The sequence below is a fragment of the Phasianus colchicus genome, chromosome 7 (genome assembly GCF_987193195.1).
Source record: "Phasianus colchicus chromosome 7, bPhaCol1.hap1.1, whole genome shotgun sequence".
Classification (NCBI taxonomy): domain Eukaryota; kingdom Metazoa; phylum Chordata; class Aves; order Galliformes; family Phasianidae; genus Phasianus; species Phasianus colchicus.
This window is the reverse complement of record NC_143442.1, coordinates 14,579,114-14,601,163: the sequence shown is the minus strand read 5'-3', so window position 1 is coordinate 14,601,163 and position 22,050 is coordinate 14,579,114. Positions and strand designations below refer to the sequence as shown.

Genomic DNA, 22,050 nt, shown 5'->3' with positions numbered 1-22,050 from the left:
CTAGAAGGGGAGGGCGATGGGCGGGGATTGGCCGAAGCGGGGCTGAACGGCGGAAGTAGTAGCTGTGGCGGCGGGGTGGGGCGCAGGGGCAGGCCGGCATGGAGCCCGCGGAAGGGCCTGGCGCGTTGGACTTCCACGGCGACGAGGAGATCATCGAGGTGGTGGAGCTGGGCCCGCCCGGGCCGGGTGAGACGGGTCCCGCCTCCTCCCGGGGCACCGGGTCGCCCTGCCCCAAGGCCCGGTCCCCGCGGGCAGGCCTCGCGTCGCGTCCTCTCCCCAGGGCCTCCCGGGCACCCAGGGACCCACAGCCTCCCCGCTGGGGCCTCCTCCGCCCGCGGGGCCGGGACCCCTTCGCGCTGGGCTGCCCCTGGGCCCGCGGGGGCTGAGGTGGGCGGGGGTTGACCTTCGCTCCCTGCAGATGACCTGGCCGCAGAGGTGGAGGACGTGGACTTCGAGGACGAGGGAGCGGAGGAGCCCGACGGTGAAGCCTGGGAGACGGAGGACGATGAGGGGTTGGAGGACGGCATGGAGGCACAGGATGACAGTGAGGTCACGTTCTCGCTGCACTCGGGTGAGCCATGAGGTTTCCCTGGGGGGAAGCTGTGCTGTGTCCCTCTCCTGGTTCTACCAAGTGGGTTCGAGGAGTCTCTGACAGCCGTTGTGCCATGGGGGTTTGCATCTGGGGAACATTCACTGAGGTGTGAGCATCTCCCCACTCTGCAGCCTCAGTGTTCTGTGTGAGCCTCGACCCAAAGACCAACACACTGGCGGTGACAGGTGGGGAAGATGATAAAGCCTTCGTGTGGCACCTGAGTGATGGAGAGCTCCTGTTCGAGTGTTCAGGTGAGAGACTCGGGCCAGGTATCCCTGCTCAAACGGGTCCTGCAGCCCTTCCTGGCTGCATTTGCTCCTCCCCAACTGATGCTCCTGTGGAGCTGGGCTCTCGATTGTTTTCTATAGCTGGCACTTGTTAACAAAATGGTCTCTGCTCCTTGTCATCTCCAGGACACAAGGACTCTGTCACCTGTGCCGGCTTCAGTTATGATTCTGTGTTTGTGGCCACGGGTGACATGTCTGGTCTTATAAAAGTGTGGCGGGTGGAAACCAAGGAAGAAGTGTGGTCCTTTGAGGTGGGGGACCTAGAGGTGAGTGGCTGAAACCCTGCTCCTGCCAGAAACGTGGGGGCTGGTAGTGGGACCCAGCTCTGGCTCTCCTCCCTTCTGCGAGGATGCAACCCTGTGACACTGCCTGTCCCCTTCTGTGCACAGTGGATGGAGTGGCACCCTCAGGCCCATGTCCTTCTGGCGGGCACGGCTGATGGCAATTCCTGGATGTGGAAGATCCCCAGTGGAGACTGCAAAACCTTCCAGGGCCCTGCATGCCCTGCCACGTGTGGCAAGATCTTGCCTGACGGTGAGACACAGGGTGCTCCTGTGCTAGGGGGAGGCAAAGGATGTGGAAAGCTCTGCCTCTAACTGCTGCTTCTGTCTTACCCAGGGAAACGAGCCGTAGTGGGATACGAGGATGGGACCATGCGCATCTGGGATCTGAAGCAGGGAACCTCACTGCACGTCCTGAAAGGTGGGAAAGGGGTTTTTCACTTGGGGTGCATCCCCCATGCATTGAACTCTGGGCTCTGTCTTTGTGAAGAGGCAGCACACACACAGACACCAGAGGCTGTCAGGCAGCACACACAGAGACACCAGAGGCTGTCAGGTGCTGAGGGGGCTGTCCTTGTGGCAGCTGTCCCCTGCCGTGGGGCTGCCACCATGGGATGGGTGCAATGCAGAGACTGAAGAGGGAGGTGTGCTGGGCTTCAAGGTGTGTGGAGTTTGGCAGAGATGGGTGTAGCTCATGCTTCCTATTCATTTCCACAGGCCAGGACGGCCACCAGGACCCCTTGACATGTGTGGCCAGCAACCAAGATGGCAGTTTGATCCTGACAGGCTCAGTGGACTGTCATGCCAAGCTGATCAATTCTGCCACGGGCAAGGTGAGTCCGTGCCCAGCTGTGGGGCGCCGTAGTGGAAATGAATGACCTGTACAGGGCAGGATGGTGCTGGGCTTTGCCAGCCGAAAGCAGTCTGCGATGGCCACCCGGGGCCAGCAGGAGGCGTGCTTGGCCACCACTACCACCATTTCTCTGCGACTGAGAGGATTGGGCGTGAGGACTCACGGCGTTCCTCCCCCAGGCGGTGTGCGTGTTCAAGATGGAGAGCGTGACTCCCAAGGCTACTGCAAGTGAGGGCGAGGAGGCAGAGTCCAATTCAGTGGAATCGCTGGGCTTTTGCAACGTGTGAGTGGGGCATTGGGACAGGGTGTTCTGCAGACACAGCTATGGGGGAACTTTCTTACCAGTATGTTTTCTCCCTTGGGAACTTTGTGCTGCTTGCTGGCTCTTGATGTCTTGGTATTTTCCTTATGGATGTTCTGTGGTTCCATCTCTGACCATTGGGTTGTCCCTCTTCATTTCAGTGCTCCTTCAATCCCGATCCTTCACACACTTAATTTCCTGCTTGCTTTAGGTCCTCATAAAACTTGTTTCTCTCTCTGCAGGATGCCACTGGCTGCTGTGGGCTACTTGGATGGTACACTGGCTATCTACGATCTCACCACACAGAGCTTGAGGCATAAATGCCAACATGAGGTACTGCCCTATACCTATTCTCCAAGCCTGAGGGCATCTCTGGGTCCAGCTGACACCTCTGGAAGCCCAGCGTTGCCTCTCTTAGAGCCTGGGGGCTTTCCTGGGTCTAGTTCCCCATTCATGCTTCTCTCTGCTCGTGGGCTTCCCCAGTGGTAGCTCTGGTCCTACATAGAGGATGTGCCATGTCTTGGTCGTGAGGGCTGTCCCTTTGGTATGGGAACAGTGGAGAGCACTGGAGGGAGGGAGAGTGGATGCTCATGATGTGCTGCGACTTACTGACTGTTATTCCTTGTGCTCACTCTGCTTCCCCCCTGTATTCCAGTCAGGAATTGTGCAGTTGCTGTGGGAGGAGAACTCTGCTGTGGTGTATACCTGCAGCCTGGATGGGGCTGTGCGGCTCTGGGATGCCCGCTCAGGGAAGATGATCAGCGAGTACCGAGGGCACTCTGCTGAAATCCTCGACTTCACTGTCAACAAGTGAGTAGGGACCCCTCCTAGCCCCGTCCTTCCCTAAGGCTGCTGGGATGAGGAAACCCCTGAGCCCTGGGGTGCATCCTCTGGAAGCGTAGATGCTGAGATTGAAGGATCTCAGGGAATAGAGAGGTGGTTACAGCTATGGCTGTCCAAAGCCCCCAGCCCCACTGCTGAGCCCTCTCTCCCCCCCCCAGGGATGCCTCCATTGTGGTGACGACCTCCGGCGACCACCAAGCCAAAGTGTTCTGCGTGCAGCGCCCTGATCGCTAGGGTCAGTGCTGAGGGTGGTGGCCTGGCTCTGCTAGGCAGCTCGTGTACAGCGGGACAGGGGAGATGGGTTTCACTACTCTTCTCCAGTACGTGCTTTGTAATTTTTCAGCCTGCCCCACTTTGCCCTCACAAGTTGGGGGCTGAGTCTGGGGTTTTGTATGAAAATGTCTTATAATTATATATAAATTATTTCACTTACCTGGATCCCATCCACTCTGCTTGCTGGGGGGAAGGTGACCTTAACAGATGTGATCTGTCCCCATTGGGATTTTAGGAATTAGCTATGGGGGCTGTTCTTCCTAACCAGGCTGGCCCCAGTGCTCCTTAGTCCCAGCCCTGTCCCAGAGATAGGTAGGCTTTTTTCTTCTTTTGCTTTTGGAAAGGAACCTTTTGTGCCAATGCTATCATATGCTCTTCAGGAGCACGGCTGGACCTGGTTGCCTACATGAGAGCCAGCAGCCAGCTCTGAGCTGAGGGGCATGGGTGGATGGTTTTATTCTGGGCTGACTGGAGGCAGAGACCTGCACACTAGCCATTCTTAGCAGGGGAGACATGGAGATTCCCTGAGCAAGGCAGAAGGCTATGAGCGAAACGTATGGATTGCTGGCTGAGGGTAGGAGGGCTGTCGCAGCCTGTTAGGAGACAAGTGACACTGTATACAAGAGGTAGTAACTAGGTGCCAGGACACTACAACACTGCCTCTCAACCTGGCACTGCTGAGAGGGAACCAAGCTGATTCCAGTCTCCTCTTCCTAAGAGAGCTGCTCCTTCTCCCCTGGCTCACTAACACAAGAGGATTTTCACTAGTACTGGGCCACTGCACCCACACTTCAGCCCCAGACTGAGAAGAATGTAATGAGCTCCAAGCCACAGTAATTGTCCCCATACCCCCAACCAACTTCAACACCCCCCTGCGCTTGTCTCTCCAAGCACCCTTTCCTTGGCAAGGCCACATATATTGACAAACCAAAAACTTACAGCTCCTTAAGATAGAAAGATCTCCTTTATTAATGAACCCCAACAGTATTTCTTCAGATACAGGAGTTTTGAACTCAAATACTCAGAAGAAAACAAGTTAATATTGCATTATTCTCATAAGAAATACTGCAACTTATTTCCGGTAACATATTGCAAAGCGAAACAGCTTGAAAAGGAAAAAAAAAAAATTAAAAAAAAAGAAAAGAAATTAAGTCAATCAAACTGGAATTAAGGTTTGTTTTTTGGAACGATCGAGTCCTCGCAAGCACAGCTCGTTTCTGCAGATTACTTCCCAAACTGTCATACAAACAGACCCCGATTGCTTGAATTCCTTATGAGCCCACAGAGGTGCAACATTAAAAGCTACGATTATCAGGTAGCAAGTGCCCCAACCTTCATCCTCCACGGCAGCCTCAGTGACCCTGGCATTAACGGGTTGTGAATGTCTTCCCCCTGAAAGGATGCAGAGAGAGGTCAGTGCGGTCTTCAGAGGTGCTTCAGGTTGCCTCTGGCTTTTCTGGGCTGCCCCAGGGTGACTTTTGTGGGCACGTGCTTGCATTGAGCTCTCAAAGACATACTGGTACTGCTGGTTCAGAGCTCACAGGCATTGCTTGCAGCAAGACCAAGCAACTGGATCACACAGCTATGGGGAAGGGCTGGCTTTCACAAAGGGCACAATCCCAATGCCCCAGAGCAGAAAGCAAAGAGGAAATACCAGGATGCACAGAAAAAGGATGCAAAGGAGCTCTGGGATCAAGAGGCCAGAGTCACGAGGGAAACATGCTACACAACCACTATCAGTGGCGTGCATTGCTCTGGGCTGCTTTATTTGCCAAAGGGAGCCAGTTCCCAGGAATGCTCACAGCCTGAGTGAGATAGTGGCCGCAGGCTCTGGGGAGTTGCAGACACACCAGGCAGCAAAAACATGCTCCAATGGCTGCAAGCCTTTGGGAAGGACCTGGCCACCCTCCCTGGTGACCTGGGCAGCAGTCTGACAGTACAATAAGCCCCAGTGGGGAGAGCCATGCCACGCTCACAGCAGGAAGATGCCCTGCAAGTACTGGACATCAAGTCACAGTACAGCCATCCCCTAGTATCCCAAGCCTAGGAGCAGAGAATGCTGAACTGTGAAGAAGTGAGCTTGTGGCAGACAGGGAAGCCTGATTAATAAGGCCTTGCTTTGCTACTCACGTGATTGTTTTCATTTCTTTCTTCTCTGCATCTGGACGGGCACGGTTCAGCACCTTGAGAAAATCTGATGTTTTTGCCCTCATACGTGTGTGAATATAGGCCTGCAGGAACAAAACAGGGATCCTGTGTTCACAGCCAAGACTTCAGGCAAATCTTTCAGCTAACCACAAACCACAGCTTCGGGATGCTCATGGCTGGCTTTGGACCGTGAGCACAGCAGCAGAGATAAGCTGGTATGCAAGTGATCTGGGTAAGGGCTGTCACTCCTGCCAGCCAGGCACTGCTCACGGCTAAGTTCCACAGGAGCTGGAAATGGTGGGAGACCTGCCCCAGGGCCAGCTGCTGCTGTAGGGCACAGGATTACATTTCTGTTCCTTGATAGGAAAGCGAGTAGCTCTGCACAGCTACAGTGAGTACTCAGCCTCCCTGGCATGCAGTATGAAGGAAGCTGGGGAGCCAACAGTAAAAACTGCTGTCTGAGCTCTGGTCAAAGGCAGGTTTCTGAGTAAATACGCTTATTTTTGTTCCCAGAAAGAAAACCACAGATTGAAAAGGGAAAAAAATAATCCTACTTTGCTGCTAGGATGGGAGGCGAACAGGCACTGCCTGTACCAAGGAACAGGAAGAGGGCAATGACGCACCATTTGCCAACCTAGCACGACTGTGGAGGGCAGTACTGTGCAGTAGTCAGTTCTCAGGGTGGGGGAATGAAGGTACTCCTACTCCATGCTTCTTCCTTTTAGTCCCCCCAGGTGAGATGAGCCAAGCATCCCATTTTTCCCAGCCACATCCCCTTGGTACCTTTGAGCACTTGATGTGATAGTGCAGGTAGTCTCGGAATGTGTGGATCAGGTTTATGGTGTTGTCTCTGGCAGCAGCATTGGTGTGACGGGGGAACAGCACTGAAAGGAAAAGGGCCACACAAACTGTTATTGCTTCCTGAAGCTATGAATGGGCTCTTCAGGGTCCTCTGGTGCTGCACAGGCTGTAGAACATGCTGCTCTGAATGCCTGTTTACTGTGCCCATTACTGAGACATGTATCAGGATTAAGAACACTGGTGATTTTAAACACAAGGCTTAGCAGCACTTTCCCACCCACTTTTACACGCTCAAGTCTCTCGAAGCAGCCTGGACACAGCTGGAGGACACAGACAAGGCCAAATGCCCAGAGATGACGACACCTTAGGAAACTGCACGGATGCTACTTCAGTGCTGGTGTTGTGCTAGGTGTCCCAGATCCAAGGGCTGAAAGACCTTTTGTCTCAGTGATGATCTCACCTGGGACTGTCAGATCAGATAACAGAGAAACTGCCTCTAGACAAGGAAGAAGTCTTACTGGCAGTCCAAGAACTGCCATTAGGCAGCTCTGCTGTGACTGATTAAGTGCCTGAACTCAGGGCACCGTTCCCAGCGTGGGAGGAGAGCAGTGCTAGCTTTGCATTCCTCTGCAGTGCCTGTGCTTTGTCTCTGAGCTCCAACCTGCAGGCATGCTGGCCTGGGAGACCCTACCAGCATATTCAACCCATGGTCCCAGTTTCTCTGTAAAGAGATCTCTCCCTTTGAACAGGGGCAGGGTTTGGACTCCTCAAGTCAGTCATCAGCACTACTGCCCAGGAGGAAATGACTGCTGGCCAGCAAAGCAGCACCTTTGCAGGCAGGTGAAGGTATTTCATCAGAGATAGAAGTGTTAGGCTTAGAAAAGAGAGGCAGCACTGGAGAAGCACATCTTGCAGCCCAGGCATCTGCAGTTACAGATTACATGCCCATGAGAAAGGAGCCTCCAGTTTCCACGGTATCACAACAATGCCAAATGTCTCTTACTCCCACATGCTAAACTCAATTTATAGGCCGACATCATATGGCTTACTGTCAACTCCCTCACTGCCCAGAGCAGAGCTGAGGTTACTTGATGCTGCAGGAACGCTGACCATTGCGGAGAAAAGAGGACATACAACAACAGAATGCAACTCCAGAGTCCCTTTAGAACAATAACTCGCATGAACACTCAGGGAAGGTGAACTAGGTTTTCATGCAGCAGCAAGAACCTCTCTCTACCCTGAGCATCCCTATACCACAAAGCTGCCTGCTTACCAAAGGTGATGTAGCCAATATTGTCGCCGATGGCTGCGTCTGTATCTTTCAACTCCAAGGGTGGCTCCCTGTGGCTGAAGAGCACCTGTGGGGCTGTGTGACTGGCCCGGCGACCCTCCTTGAACTCCTGAACAAAACAAAAATAAGGTGAGTCCCACTGTGGCACATCAGGCAGCACAACAGAAAAGCAAATAATATTTTCCAATTCCACAGGGCATCTAAGCAGCAGGTTTCCCAACTTTCCCTCTATGGGCCAATCTAAACAGGCCAAGCCTCTGGAAAACAATCGCTTTTTCTCCAGCAAAATCAAACCAAAATGCATGGCTCTCCCAAGTTTGTGTGTTCCTAGTACAAGCCCTCAGCTTGTGCAGATTTCAGCATCACATTTATTGTCATGGGACATAGGAGTGTTTCATGGACAGGACACCTCAGGCTGAGCAAGCAGATACGAGACAGCACAGCTCCTACTCCACATACTTCCAGTGAAAGTGGGCAGCAGCCATCATTCCAAAAGAGGGAAAAAATTCAGAAAGGGCTGCAGAGTCATAACTGTGCCAGTTTTAAAGGCTCAGCCATTTAAGAGAAGCATCTCCCACCAAGTATCTTTACCTGGGCATTAAAAGGCATGTAAAGGGTTTGAAGTTTGTGTGTGAAACCTGCATCTCCTAGCTCTTCTCTAGAACAGCCCTGAAACAACACTTGGATGCAAAGAAAACCATTTCCCACTAGGGAGCCTCTCTGACAGCAGCACCCATCTCACATGCAGTGAGTTTCAAGAGCATCTCTAAACAGGGCTCAGAAAGTCCAGACTCCATTTCCCTGCCCCAAGGCAGCACAAACACCCCTCTGCCTTGCTGACCTGCCCAGCCTGTGCACTGCCAACTTTGGCCTCTCCTCCCTTCTCGGGACAGCACAGCACAGCACACCCCAGGAAGGGCTGGAGCTCTCCTGTTGGAAAGCCAAGTTTTTCACTGGGGTTTCCTTCATGAAATGCTTAGCTTGCACTTCCGCCTGTTTATACCAGAGGGTGAAGTGGTTCAAATGGCTTTGCTGGTTAGTTAATGGCCAGATTTTCTCCATGAGGGAACAGATATGCAGCTGCCACTGCATTACGCAACAGGAATAGCTGGAGAAGGAGCCAGTGTGACTCAGAGTGGAAACTCTTGTGGCCAGGCAGGAATAAGGTTTGCTGTTGTAAAAAACCAAGAACTTGGGACATGCAGACTCTGTGACAGCTGCTTCCCTGAAGCTTTGCCATCTCCCCCAGAGCCTCACAAACCCTGTTCTATTCACCTCATGCCTCCCTCCTGGATTTATAAAGCTGAATTTCAGGCTGTGGGATATGCCGGTGGGGAAAAGCCAGAACAGATGCCCTGGATTTAGTTACAACATGCAAAGAGCAAAGCTGTGCAGTAATACAAACCATTGCCACTACAACAGATCCTGTTAGAATGAACTCCAACATAGGTAAACTGGTATCCAGAAAACTGGGCCAGCAGCATGCTGTCCACAAGCCCAACAGGAGACAGGTGAGCTAGACAGGCAACATGGATGAACACACAAATCAGCTCGGACTGAGTCAGCCCCAGCTGTCAGCAAATGTCTCAATCTCTGCAGGCTGGACCCCATCGCTAACAGAAGTGCGAAGTGTTTACTATGGCCCTCTGAATGCTTCCCAGCTAAGTGGCAGTTGCAAAGGGCAGCTGAATCCTGAAGTATTTGGCATTATGACAGCTGATTCAAGTATGTAAACTAAGTAAATTCATAGCTTTTCAAAGCTCAAATCCAAGATCCCATTGCTGCACATGAGAACAGTTACACTGAGCTGCTCCTGGTCCAAGTATTTTTGCAGCTTTTGAGAATCAGCAGAAACAAACTCATAGCACCTTCTCAGGCATAGCACAACATTACCTCACCCCCTCTACTCCTTCTATAGCCTCCCTGCCATGCTCCTCTCCTCAGCTGCTTAGTGATCCCTGCACCACAGCCAGTTGTGCGACGGGGCCTTAGTGTGGATACTGTGGTGTTTTTCATCTGCAATACATAATGTGTTTGATTGTGTACATCAGCAAGACATCAATAATTAAGAGGACAATGCAAGAGCCTGGATTAGTAGTTACATTCCTGTGTCTATTAGCACATTCTTCCATCCCAGGGCAGAGCAGAGCCCTGGAGAGCATTTACATGCATTAATCGCCTGTGAGATCCCTTCTGTCTTACATGTGCTTGTTCAGCACTGCTGATCCAAGTGAGAAGTGAATTGAGGATCGGATGTTTTCCCCAGTTTCCATACCTGCATGAACACCTTTCCGATCACCACATCATCATCATCCTTAAATACCGTGCTGAACACAACCGTGACGCGGTCCTTCTTTGCCTCAACATACCTGCAGGTGGGCAAGAAAGAAGAACTCAGTTGTGAATACAACTGCCAGAACTGCAACTGGATGAGGAAGCAACTGCGTGACGAGCTCAGATAGATGCTGAAACGCTCCCCCCCTTCCTCGAGACACTGTTTACAGGGAGCAAAACACTTGATGGGAGTGGCTAATTCCTTTTCTGCATGCAGCCACAAGTGCTACTGCTAACAGAGACTCTTGTATAACACCTCTGCAGCCTGAGGGGTGAGCATTACCATTGCTGGGTACGCCTTAAGAGCCTAGGACAGGCCCTTATTACCATTCCAAAACACTGAGCAATAGGATTTCCCAACTTTCCACTGCATCCTACAGCTCTGAGTAGAAGCAGAGGGGATAGTGACAGCTGTCAGACTCCAATCCTGTGCCACTTGAACACTTACATCGTCTCATCATCTCTGTAGTGGATGACAGCTCTTTTCTCTCCTTCTTTGCCCTCTTCCTGGAATTTGAAATACTTCTCAAAGACTGAAGCAAAGCAGTTGCGCTTCAACATGCCGGCTTGGTGCACAATAGCATCTTTGTCTGCAGGAAGGTTCTCCAGGTCGTAAAGCAAAGAGACATTGTAACCTGGTGAGGAACAGACACCAACCTTAATAATCTATGCAGCGTCTTAATACAACTAGAAACATATTTTCTGGAAAAAAAACCACCCACAATCCAAGCATGGCTGCTACAGTCCCACCTTTGCCTTAAGGCCTTCCAAAACCCCAGGGGTGACTGCTTTCAACAACCACCACTGCCAGAAGACGTGCCTGAACTCAACGTGTGACCATGGAAACGTTCCCAGGGCTCTTTCTCTAGCTCTGAGACACACATGCTGGCTGCACTGCTCCTAAGTTTTCACAGTGAGTAGGAAGAGATGCTGTCACAGGTAACCATGGTTTTCCTGTGTCTCATGAAATGTCTTTGAGAAGAACAAAGACCCCAATTGTGAGGAACAGAGGCTTTCTGGAGGAGGGCTGCATTGAGAGTTACTGCTTATACTGCAAGGAACTTCAGCCCTGATGTAAGACACCTTTTTTATTGCCACTCATTGTACAGAAAGCCCCAAACATTAAGCTCTTGACATGCAGCCTTCGTCTGAGCATTCTGGAGTTTACTTAAGCCATTTTAGAATTGCATTCATATGCACTGTAAATGTTACAGCAGGGTTACCTGATTCAGGATTTACTAAGTAGTTTCCATAGACTTTCTTCAACACCTAGAAAAAAAACAGACATTGTAAACAAGCTATCAGAGCTGTTTCCTCCTGCATTGCCCAGACGATGCTCAGTCTCCAAGTAAAAACATCAAACTACATGCATTTGCCTCTCCTACTCTAACTGAACTTGGACAAATATTAAGTAATCAGCTTTTAGTAGTACTGCCTGCTCCTACTCTCTGATCTCCACTGACAGGGAGCATGCTACAGGACAGGAGTCAAAAGTAGAACTTTCTAAAGCTCTTGCTGGTCTTGAACTTGCACTGGCAAGAAAATCTCTTCTGTATGCCTTGTATCTTCCAAGGAGAACCGTCAGCAGGTTGACACAGCAGCTCGGGGGCTACAAACCTCCTTCCCATACCAAAGGCAGCTCCCAGGGGTTCAGGATGGGAGAGGCACCACAAAGCAGACCCCATCCCTCTCTGAGCACATTCAGAACTGCGGCTGGGCAAGGCCTGGCCAAGCAATTGCCTGCCCAGCCTCAGCCTATTCCTCAGGACAGATGGGGATGGAGAGGAGACTGCCAGGCAACTTGGATGCCTCCCAGAAACAGACGCCCACAGCACAGCAAAAACCTTTCTTTAAGCATAATCACTGCTGAATTTTACATCAATGGCAATTTTCAACTGAGCTGTAGCACTGTGGCAATGAGGGGGCTGGGAACAGGAGGTATTTCACACAGAAGAACGCAATGGCAGAACTGGCCCTCCTGGGATGACACCCTCCACCACGCAAAGAGAATGCATAGGCTCTCTGCATGCCAAAACCTCCCCTGCAGAAAGCCTGCCTGGCCCAGGGAGATGCTGTCTCTTAGCAGGAACCCCACTTTGGCTTCTCACAGCGGGGTTTCACCAAAGACCAAGTGGAGGAAGTGCAGAAACAAGCTCCATCTTCTCCACGGAAGCACAGAGACGCATAGTTTCTTGAACAGTGGTTTAAAAATATTATTTCTATTTAGTCAGCACTTCCAAGGCAGTCCTGCAAAGATCCCATCTTCCTCTCAGAGCCTAACAAGCTGGCTGTCAGCTGCCCTCATCCTCAGCACAGCAGCCAAAGTTGAAAAGCAATACACACCACTACTCAGCCAACACTGTGACTATTGGTGTAAGGCTGCTACCCTGCTACAATGCAGTGAACATCAGTCCCTCACCCACCACAGCACTTCTCCTGGGATCATCCACTGTACTGATCCTCGCTAAACGTGCTGGGAAGCCTCCAGCATTTCTGCTGCTTAGCTCTTCTGCTTCCCAGCAGCAGCACTTGCAGTGGGGCTGCTCCCACAGTCCTGTAGTATAGGAGGCAATGTTCGTCCTAGAAAGCAGAATGCTTAATTACATTTATTCTAACTTCAGTAGGTTTTGTAGCAACTTGCAGGAATTCACTTTGGGTTCAAATCAAATGCCAGATTCTCAATAAACTCATAGAGCAGTTTCTTTGTTTTCCTCCAAGGCAAAAACCTGCAGGGTGAACCCCACTTACTAGCATTAGGAGATTTGAAAACTAACTCGGGAACTGAGTCACACTTCCTGCCTTGCGACCCAACCACAGCTCAGAGAGGCGCCTTCTTTCTACCATAAATGGCCCTCTGCAGCCGGAGCCCATTCAACAGGAACTGAACCTGCTAACTTCACACAGCAGCAGCAAAAGGGGAACCAGACAGTCTGTAGATCAAGGTCTGTACACACAGCTGGGGCCTATGATTTGCTCTCAAGTGTGGTTAGAGTCAGAAGAGCACTGCTGTGGGACTCCAGATTTGATTTGGTGCTTTCTCTTCCATTGCACTCAGAGCATCAGCCAATGAAACTATTTTTGCCAGGCCTCATACTTGTTTTGAAGGTACTTTCAAAATTAGTGATGCTTTGGCCTTTCATAAAACATGACTTCTACTTCACAACGGATTGGGACAGACTCTGTCTTTGTGTTCCAGCAAAGCAAGACTCCTGATCAGCACAGGATTTTCAACATGAGATAGAAATACAGACACTTCTCTGTACATTAAATCTGAACATCACAAGGGCTTGGCCTCTTCTGATCAAGCATTTACAGTCTCAAAGCCCAGGATGCCCAGAGATGCTCACTCACCTCGTCAGCACCATGTTCTTGAAGTTCTTTGTAGAATTTCAGAGAAATACTGACCATCACTTTTGTCTTATCTCCATTGGGATTTGAAATATGGTAAAGAACTCCATCAAAGTCTACAAAGCAAGTGAGACAAACGTGAGGAACTTGAGAGGGATCAGTTCCTATTTCTGAGGAAACAATGGTGTTCTAGGAATTGCACAGTGACGTGATTCCCTCTGCCTCAGCCCTCACAGACACATGACAAAGCTGTACTTAAGTAGTGTCACATAGGGAACCCTGTTATCATTCCAAGAGCTGAAATAGTTATGACACCTGTCCATCATGGGAAGATCTAGTCTAGTGTCATTTAGCATCCCTTTCAAGTCTGCTTGTGTTCACTGCACAAGGACACAAATACACAGAGATGGGAGCCTTCTGGATGCTCAGCACACAGAGTGACTGACATGCCCACCAGGCCAGAGCTGCAGCTTAGAGGAGGAAAAAACCTCCATCAGCAGAGCAAAAGCAGCTCAGGCAGTGCCTGCTGAGACAGCTTTCACTTCACTGCAGAACAGGCAGCCAGGGCAGGAGGCAGAGAAAGGCAGCCCTCCAGCTACCTCAACTTCTCCACAGAACTCCACAGCTTACATAGATCCTTGATAACAGAAGCAAGACATCAGCTACTGAATGAATGCTTCTATCTCCTTGACACTTCCCATTCTAGAGAGCAAACTTCAGGCTATAAATTCATCCTGCCTGTCACCCCTAGCCAGCTTTCTAACAATCTTAACCAGACAGTGCTAAGTCCTAATAACAAACAGCACCAAGTGCAGGACTGGGGAACAGGCAAAGTAAAACAGCTATCCAGCACTCACATAAAGCAAAGTGGGCACAGCCTACTCTGACCGCTGAACTCACTGCTGTGGGCTAAGTCCCGGACAGAGAAAACAGGAGGGCAGCCTACAGGAGACTTTGCTCCTGCAGAACACAAACCATCAGCTTTGGGAAGCATGTGGTGTTCACGCAGCCTGTCCATATGCAGCTCTCCCCTGCCCCCCACCCAACTGGGTTGGTTGAATTTGAGTGCACCAGGCATAACCATGAGTAGGTCTTTTGAGTTAGCTCCCCTGTTTTTCAAGTTAGGAGCATTATGGAGCTTACCTGCAAATGTTACTTCTACTGCCTCTGGTTTATTTCTAAAAAGCAAAGAGAACAAAAGAGGTGAATGAGAAGTCAAACAGCAGTCTCCAAGCTGTGAAAGAAAGATGATTCATTTCATTTCTCACAAGCAGTTTTACCTGAAAATTCCTCTGGACCCTGCTGTTCAAGCAGCAGATAACCTTTGACAGCTTGGACTATTGCTCATTCCTTAAAGAATGTCTAGTCTTACTAGAAATGATATAAAACAGTCCTGGAAGCTGGCAGAGATCGCTGTTTGTAGTTTATTAATAGAATTTGAGACCACATACTGCAGATTTAGAGTTAGAAATGTCTGAGAAAGCTACTCATCACTAAGGAGCTGGTTTTAACAAGCCTGCTCTCCATATACAACTGCTAAGATGCAAGTTCACAGGACTGGCTCTTCTGCAAGTTCCACTGACACCAGATGATGAAATGGACATAGTGGCTAAGCAATCCCTCCTCACGTGCCCCCCTTCACCATCAAGGGCAGCTCTACCCATGGTTTGACACAAATTACTTTTAGAGCAGACCCACCTCCAAGTGTGGGGCTATCAACTGTCAGCAGAATTAAACTTTTTTGATTCACATTTCATCTTGACACCCTATCCTTAAACATCCCAATGACCACTGCAGGAAAAATCCTAGATCTGGATTTGCCCACACACAGTTGTTTCAGGATCAGCAGCAAGAGCATCTTGCAAGCCTAAGGCACACAGCCTCTCATGTTTTAGGTATGAAGATTTTTATAACATCTTACAGTTTAAGTGCCATAGTCTACAATCTCTAGAAGAGCTGGATCCTGTGAACAATCAAAATGCTTCCGAAGATGAATTTGTTGAGAACGGCACTATGTAAGTGCTTCAGCAGCTCCAAGAGGACTGTTGTTAATAGGTCATCCTGCACGAGGGACCGATGCAAAGGACTGAGAGTCAGGGTGGAAAATGAGAACAGGGTCAAAATGCCTACACACAGCCTACATCCTCTTATGTTTCAAAAGCATCCAGTACAGAGTACAGGCTAACGATGCTGGATCTGTTTTACAACCCAGGGAAGTCTCAGCCTTCATTCACACCTACCAGAACCAACTGAGAGCGCTCCCCAGGTCAAGTTAGCCTTGAGTTTGCATCTACCCTAACCCAGAGACCAACTCCAACCTTATCTGGGTAGAAATGGAGGTGTTAGCCACCAACCAGAGATTGTAAGTGGAAAGGATGAGGTGTTGCTGCTTCTTGAGAGTTGTTACAGCTGTGAAAAGCAACAGCCCTTTTTGCTGGGAGACAGGAAAGCCTCTGTTTTTTTGTGCTGCATCACTGAACAAAAAACCATGAACTTGAAAGCAGCCGTGTGAAGGCACCCAAGGCAGGTTTCTTAATTTGAGCCACAACAGCTACCTGAGACCTCTCTCACTCTTATCCTCCCCTTCTTCCCTGCTGTCTGGAGATGGAAGTCTGGAGCCTCCCCCGAGGCACATTTAACACTTGGTTTTGAAAAGGGAGCAACTCCCTAGGTTGCATCTAAGCTCTCTGAGGACCGATGCAAGCAGAGGTGGAAGAAAATCCCACCAATATCATACGGTCAGTCGATGCAGACGTATTCTTCTTTTAGAGCACCACACTCAGATTTAGGAATTGGCTTGGATGGCAATATACATTTTATAAAAAAAGAAACCTATGTAGGAAGCTTTAAAGATAGCACAGTCAGGCACATAAGAGCTAGGAATATTAAAGAGGATGCACCCTTAAAGCTTACTTCCATCACTCAAACCCAATTTCACATGCACACAGAGCTGACATCCGGCTCTCAGCAGTCCCTCAAAATACAGCACCTCACCCTGAGGAACTCACGGAAACAATTACAGACAATGAGTGACAGTAACTTAGGAGACAACAGGATAACTTGCCATGTTATTTAGGGAGCTGTAGCATCACAGACCCAAAGTTGGTTAATAGCTGTGTGCAAGAGCCTTTGTTCTGCACACAAAAGCTTACGGCAGCCATGACGTGACTTCTGCACGTTCCATTGCGCAAGCATGAATTTCTCAGAACTTATTTTTGCATGGATTTCCCAAGTGGCTCAGTCCTCATACTTGAGGATGGGAAAGAGAAGAGAGGTTTAAGGGAGAAGCAGGTAACCGAACAGAACTTCAGGGCCCTGAATATTAACCAGCTTGCCGGCACGCAGCCTCATGGAGGAAGTGCTCACGTGAGCTGCATGCAGAGCTCCTCACAGCCACACCGACCCTGCATGCTGCAGGATGCTCCTGCCTCGTGGGGCACACCTCTCCTCAGCCCCAGCCAGCCCAGAGGGACCCAGAAGTTTTAAATGCTTCAATTTATTTCTCTGGCTGACCTCACCAAAACTATTCTGGCTATTTAAAACATTTCTGCAAAAGGGAAAAAAATCACCTCTTTCACCCATATTAAGAAGTACCCAGACAGAGGAGGAGCCTGAACCATCACCCCAGTGCAGCAGAGGAGCTCTCGCACGCTATTACCTTGTTGGGAGCTCCTTGAACCTGCACCACCCAAATGGCAGCCTTCCTCCATAACCAGTAACATCCACTCTCCCACCAGGAACAGCTGAAGATGGCTCCTCTCTCTGCTACACACCAAACCCAGACCTTTCTGCAACACCGTGCCTGAACTCTGCAGCTAAAATGGCAGTTGCTCCAAGCACAGGCGGCTGCCCATTTTCTGATAACACTTATCAGGTTTGAAGTCAAATCCACACCAAATCCCATCTGCTCCCTGCTTATAACAATAAGAGGCCTTGATGGGTTTTTATTCCTTCTTGCCTGCACCCTCCTTATTCATCTTTAAATGGCTCCTGCACTAAGTCCATCAAATACAAAGCCAGCTCCAAATCAGATTTTTCACCCCAGCAGCGGATCCAAGAAGAGCCACAGCACCCGTGGAGAGATGCCAACAAGCACTTAAGAGCAACAGCAAATCTTTTTTTTCCCTGACAGCAGTTCCTCAATTTTGATTCGGACAACTTCCAAACTTCCCTGCCTCGTTCTCAGGCCACAGAGGCTCTCAGCCATATGTTACAACAAATTTAAGAACAGAAGAATGAAGGCTGTGTAATTACACAGAGCCCTCATCTTCTGCATTAAACAGACCTGCATGCAAATGTGAGCTTGGCCAACAACCGCATCGATAGATGACTAAAGCAGCTCCCACATCGCAATTAAGGTCTGTACCCAATAAAGGAAGATGGCAATTATTTTAAAAGCTGCAGGCATGCAGATACTCTAATATCTTGCTCCAGAGGAGGGGAAAAAAAAATGAAAGGAGTGGGGGATTTCAAAGCTTCAAGCTTCCAGATCTGAGCAGAGCCTGCAGATCACTGAGTTGATGCACTGTTAGAAGAGAGTGAGCCAGATTCAGTGACAGACTGCAGGCTCTTGCTACAGAAAGGTCACCCCAATAAAAAAATTATGAGCAATGTCTAAAATTATCCAAGCAGTTCCTCCCCCCCTGGGCCCCACTCGACTAACAAAAGCTACTTTGCGTGAGCTGCAAGCGTGCATGAAATCAAAGAGCTCCCGCAGCACGCCTGCTACAAACTTGAGAAGCGCTCTGCTGTGAGGTAACAGCAGTCCCCACATGTGCCCACCCACAGCATTGCTGGGAGCAGGGCTGGGACCCGCTGGGATCCGGGGGGTTGTGCTGGGGACTGCCCACAGGCAGACTGCCGGTGGCAAGATGGCAAGACATCCAGCACAGAGCAGCATCCAACAGCTCCCACTGTCAGCATAGCAGCCAGTCTGCAGGTTCTGCTGATAGTTGCTTGCCTCTTGCACTAAGTGTAGGAGCTGCAGGAGGTACTGATGATCTTGTACCCAATGCCAGCAGCATCACCTGAGCGCTCCTCACCTGCTTCAGGGTGAGGGTTGGGCTTTCTGCAGATGCTGGGCTGTCCGAGCTCCTCCATCCTCCGTGCTCTCCTCAGCTTCCCCACAAGGAACTTGCTCACAGGCCACATCGCCAGCGCGAAGGTCATGTCACCCACCTTCACCCAGCAAGGCCATAGCACTCTGCTCCACAGCAGGCGAGCACCAAAGTGACCACAGATGGGAAATACCACAGAGCATGTGGGTGCAGTTTCAGCCAAACTCTCCAACCAGTCTACAGGAACTGGTTTACAGCAGAGAAGTTGAAGCTTCAGCTGTTTTCCCATTCAGGCAGCACTCATGAAACCCTGCAAATTTGTATCTATTGAAAGCTTTACAGAATCCTAAAATTTAATGAGATATTTTTCCCTCCACCTCCAACCAAGGGAAAAGTCACACTGTTCTCCACTTACACAAATTTTTCCTTTGCACATCAGGTAAATAGAAAGTAACAATTTGATACAGATGATTAATTTGCTGGCAGTTTAGGGCAAGCTATATATGGCTGAAAAACCATACCCAGGAACACAAGCCCTCTGCCACACTTTTGCTGGGATCAGTTACATTAGAGCAGACCAAAACTGGAGGGCAAATCTGTTTTGGAAGGCAGTTCTCCGCTGTGTTTTAGAAAGAACTGAACACAGGAGACAGAAATATTTTACATTATTTTTCTATCTGTGCAGTTAGCAAAAGGAGACAAAAGAGAAACAAAATCTTCCAGCTGGCAGAGCTCACCTCCCAACACCTGAGCTTCCAGCTCAGGTCTGTTTCTTCCAGCTTCCAGGCAATTAGTCAAGTCAAAGAGAATTAGTCAAAAACTTACGGAAGAGCTTATTCTTTTGACACCTGCAGAAGCCCAACTCAAGTAATGAGCTGCCTGACTCTGACACATCTGCTCTCGGATTCTGACCAGATATTCCCCCACTTCAGCACTTTGACAGTCTAAGCTTTCAGCAGTAAATTCTTCACTAGACATATTTCAGCAGGTTCTGGTAGCTTTTGGATATCATTTAAAAATGTGTTTGGCTTAAGGAAGCTGATTTAAAACACGAAATTACAGTCTTAAGAAGTCCACTACACGTAGTCACCTTGATGCAAACTCCCTTGATGCCTAGTGGTGGCTGTCCAAGAAGATGAGATTTCCATGGGCTTTGCACACAAATACTACTTTTGGAATTGACTGTGACTTCTAAGAGTAACCCAGCTCTACACACTATGGGGAAATGTGAAGCAACTCCCAGCTGAAGGCCTGGGGAAGCTCTGCAGGGAGCTGCTGGATCCATGGCACAGTCACAGAAGGAGAGGGAAGTGCTGCTGCTCACATCATGGAGCAAGTCTGGATAAATTGTGTATCACATCTGCCCAATACAAGTTTCAGAGCAAGTAACTCATGGCCAGCTCTCAGTGTCCAGACTTGCTCCTCTCAATCACTGAATTGGGTGGACAGTCACCCAAACAGTGAAATACTGCAAATCCCCTCCTGCCTCCAGGCTCAGTGCCACAGGATAACCCTGGAACCCTAACTGGATGGAAAAGAAATTTCTCATGAATAAACATGGCATAACATAGCACCTCTACCCAATGGACTTGTTCAGAGAAGTGGATTTCCATTTTTCTTGTTTTCATCTCTGATCTTCATCTATGTCTGGTTCTTGCCTGGACAGCCCAAGTACAAAAGAAAATGCAGAAGTGAACTACTTCCTCCTCTCCAACAACATACTGAGGGCACAACACTTATCCAGAAAGAGCACCTAGCTGGTCCTCTATCCAAACAAAAGAAAGGACAGCCTGTAGAACAAGAGGCAGAAGCAGAATGTCATTGGCCGTGCTCACAGTAAGAGGAATTGATCCAGGAAGGATTGGTATGCCAGGCAAGCACGCTGAGATAGTTACAAGCTTTGCTGTACAGCAAAATGGAAACTCCACGAACTGGAGGTGAGCGAGCAACCTCAGCTCTAGCTGCACTGAGTCAGGGCTTTGAGGTGCATTCAATCTCTTGGTGGCTGCAGTGCCTCCATTCACTGCTGCTGCTGCACTTGTACTGATGCAAGGACACGCACACAGGCTCCTACCAGCAGAATGCCTCCATATGAGCTTGTGGTGAATGAGTGTTTTTGACACACACTATTAACCTCCATATAGTTAAGTTTCTTCTAATAGATGCAGCTGCAGCACCCAAGAGCTCTCTCCTCCCAGCGTGGTGCCAGTGCTTCGGGAATACTTGTTGCACTAAATGATCACATTCAAGATGAATAAAGAGGCTGACTGCAGAGAAGAGAGCAGCTTGGCATTCCCACAGGGCAACACAGCCTAGGAGGTTATTGTATGAAATAAAAGAGCAAGAAGTCAACCAAAAGGAGAAAATGGAGGAAACGGCCTCTCTCTAAGGTCTGCACACAAAAGGCAGAACACTTCAAAAGCCACTTGTGGAAAAGGTGACACACAAAAAGGCCTCGCAGGGGAGTCCCTTCCCAGAGCAGCTTAGGCTGTGCTGCTTGCAGAGCCAGGGACAGGCTCCACCCCATAGATAATAGCGCTGTGCTTTGCTTCTCTAGACTTTGTCCACACACAAAGGTGCACAGCACTACTCAGATGCAGCAAGTGCATGGTTGCAGATAAAGGCATTCACACGAGGTGACTCCCCCAAGCTGGACTGTGCTCAGACAAGTGTCTTCATGGCCCCAGTGCATCGCTGTCAGTAATGCTCAGGGTCTCCCCAGGGACTGCACTTTCCCAGCTGAAGATGCAGGTGCAGGTCAGCTGCCCTACAGCCTCCCCAAGGCCAAGAGGCTCACCAGCCCTGTGCCACTAGCCAGGACACATGAGTCCCAGGTCAGGACAGCGGAAGATGCTAACAGGAATCTGCTACCCACCCCCAAAGAAACAGGTTGAAGCTGCTGCTGTGCCACAAGTCACCTCCCCGTTCCTCCATTCTACGTGAGCCGTGACACCGCTCTGGACCTGCTCTGATGAAGGCTGCCAACACCTTCCAGCCCAATGGTCCACCCCAGCCTGCCTCAGCACCACAAGCTCCATCACCCTCATGCAGTTCCAGCCCTCAGCACCCCATCAAGCCCTGCCTCATGCAGCCTTCCATTCATCCGCCCTAGCCTTACTCAGCCCCACCAGCTCAGCCCCCCTCCACCCCGTGCCGCAAGCTCCTTTCCTCCCCTCCCGGCCCCATCCTGCCCCGTCACTGCCCCCGGCACCACCCTATCCCACGCTGCCCTCCTCCCCGCCTAGCCCTGCCATGCCTCACACCCAGGGCCGAGCCTCGGTGCCACCCCGTCCGCCCAGGCCTCTCCCTCGGCCCCGCGCTCCCTGGCCCGCTCCCTGGCCCGCTCCCCTCCCTCAGGCCTCGCAAGGCCGGAAGGCTTCCTCCTCCGCTCCGCCCCGCCCCGGCCCCATTCACCGGCCCGGCGCCCGGCCCTACCCGGCGGCCGCGCCCTCGAACTTCAGCGTGAGGGTCTCCTCGATGATGCGGTTGTTCACCTCGAGCAGGATCATGTCGGTGCCGGGGATGGGGAACGGCTCTCAGCGCGCCGAGGCCGGAGGGAGCCGAGCCCGCTGCGCGCACCGGGGACCCGCCCGAGCTTGCGCCGCCGCTTCCGCTCTCGCGCCCGCGCGTCACTTCCGGCC

At 50.4% G+C, this 22,050-nt stretch overlaps 2 protein-coding genes across 2 annotated transcripts; one reads left to right on the top strand and one right to left on the bottom strand.

The window, feature by feature from the left end:
• The first annotated feature begins 28 nt into the window (after positions 1-28).
• Positions 29-4,383, top strand: AAMP (angio associated migratory cell protein). The gene is made up of 11 exons (XM_031590551.2): positions 29-186; positions 419-571; positions 724-843; positions 1,006-1,145; positions 1,269-1,413; positions 1,498-1,581; positions 1,878-1,993; positions 2,193-2,296; positions 2,557-2,647; positions 2,970-3,124; positions 3,316-4,383. Exons 1-11 carry the CDS (start codon positions 99-101, stop codon positions 3,389-3,391), a joined length of 1,272 nt encoding a protein of 423 aa, XP_031446411.1. The 5' UTR covers positions 29-98; the 3' UTR covers positions 3,392-4,383.
• Positions 4,376-22,042, bottom strand: ARPC2 (actin related protein 2/3 complex subunit 2). Its single transcript, XM_031590567.2, has 10 exons — positions 21,845-22,042; positions 14,496-14,530; positions 13,356-13,468; positions 11,228-11,273; positions 10,453-10,639; positions 9,946-10,039; positions 7,653-7,779; positions 6,362-6,462; positions 5,561-5,661; positions 4,376-4,822 (listed from the first exon to the last, which is right to left on the bottom strand). Exons 1-10 carry the CDS (start codon positions 21,916-21,918, stop codon positions 4,798-4,800), a joined length of 903 nt encoding a protein of 300 aa, XP_031446427.1. The 5' UTR covers positions 21,919-22,042; the 3' UTR covers positions 4,376-4,797.
• Between the last annotated feature and the right edge of the window lie 8 nt (positions 22,043-22,050).

Coding starts and splice junctions, on each gene's coding strand:
- AAMP (XM_031590551.2), top strand. CDS start 99: ATGGAGCCCGCGGAAGGGCCTGGCGCGTTGGACTTCCACGGCGACGAG. Junction 187..418: donor GCTGGGCCCGCCCGGGCCGG/GTGAGACGGGTC, acceptor CGCTCCCTGCAG/ATGACCTGGCCGCAGAGGTG. Junction 572..723: donor CACGTTCTCGCTGCACTCGG/GTGAGCCATGAG, acceptor CCCACTCTGCAG/CCTCAGTGTTCTGTGTGAGC.
- ARPC2 (XM_031590567.2), bottom strand. CDS start 21,918: ATGATCCTGCTCGAGGTGAACAACCGCATCATCGAGGAGACCCTCACG. Junction 13,469..14,495: donor AGTAGAAGTAACATTTGCAG/GTAAGCTCCATA, acceptor CTTGCTTTGTAG/ACTTTGATGGAGTTCTTTAC. Junction 10,640..11,227: donor CTTAGTAAATCCTGAATCAG/GTAACCCTGCTG, acceptor GTTCCTCACCAG/GTTACAATGTCTCTTTGCTT.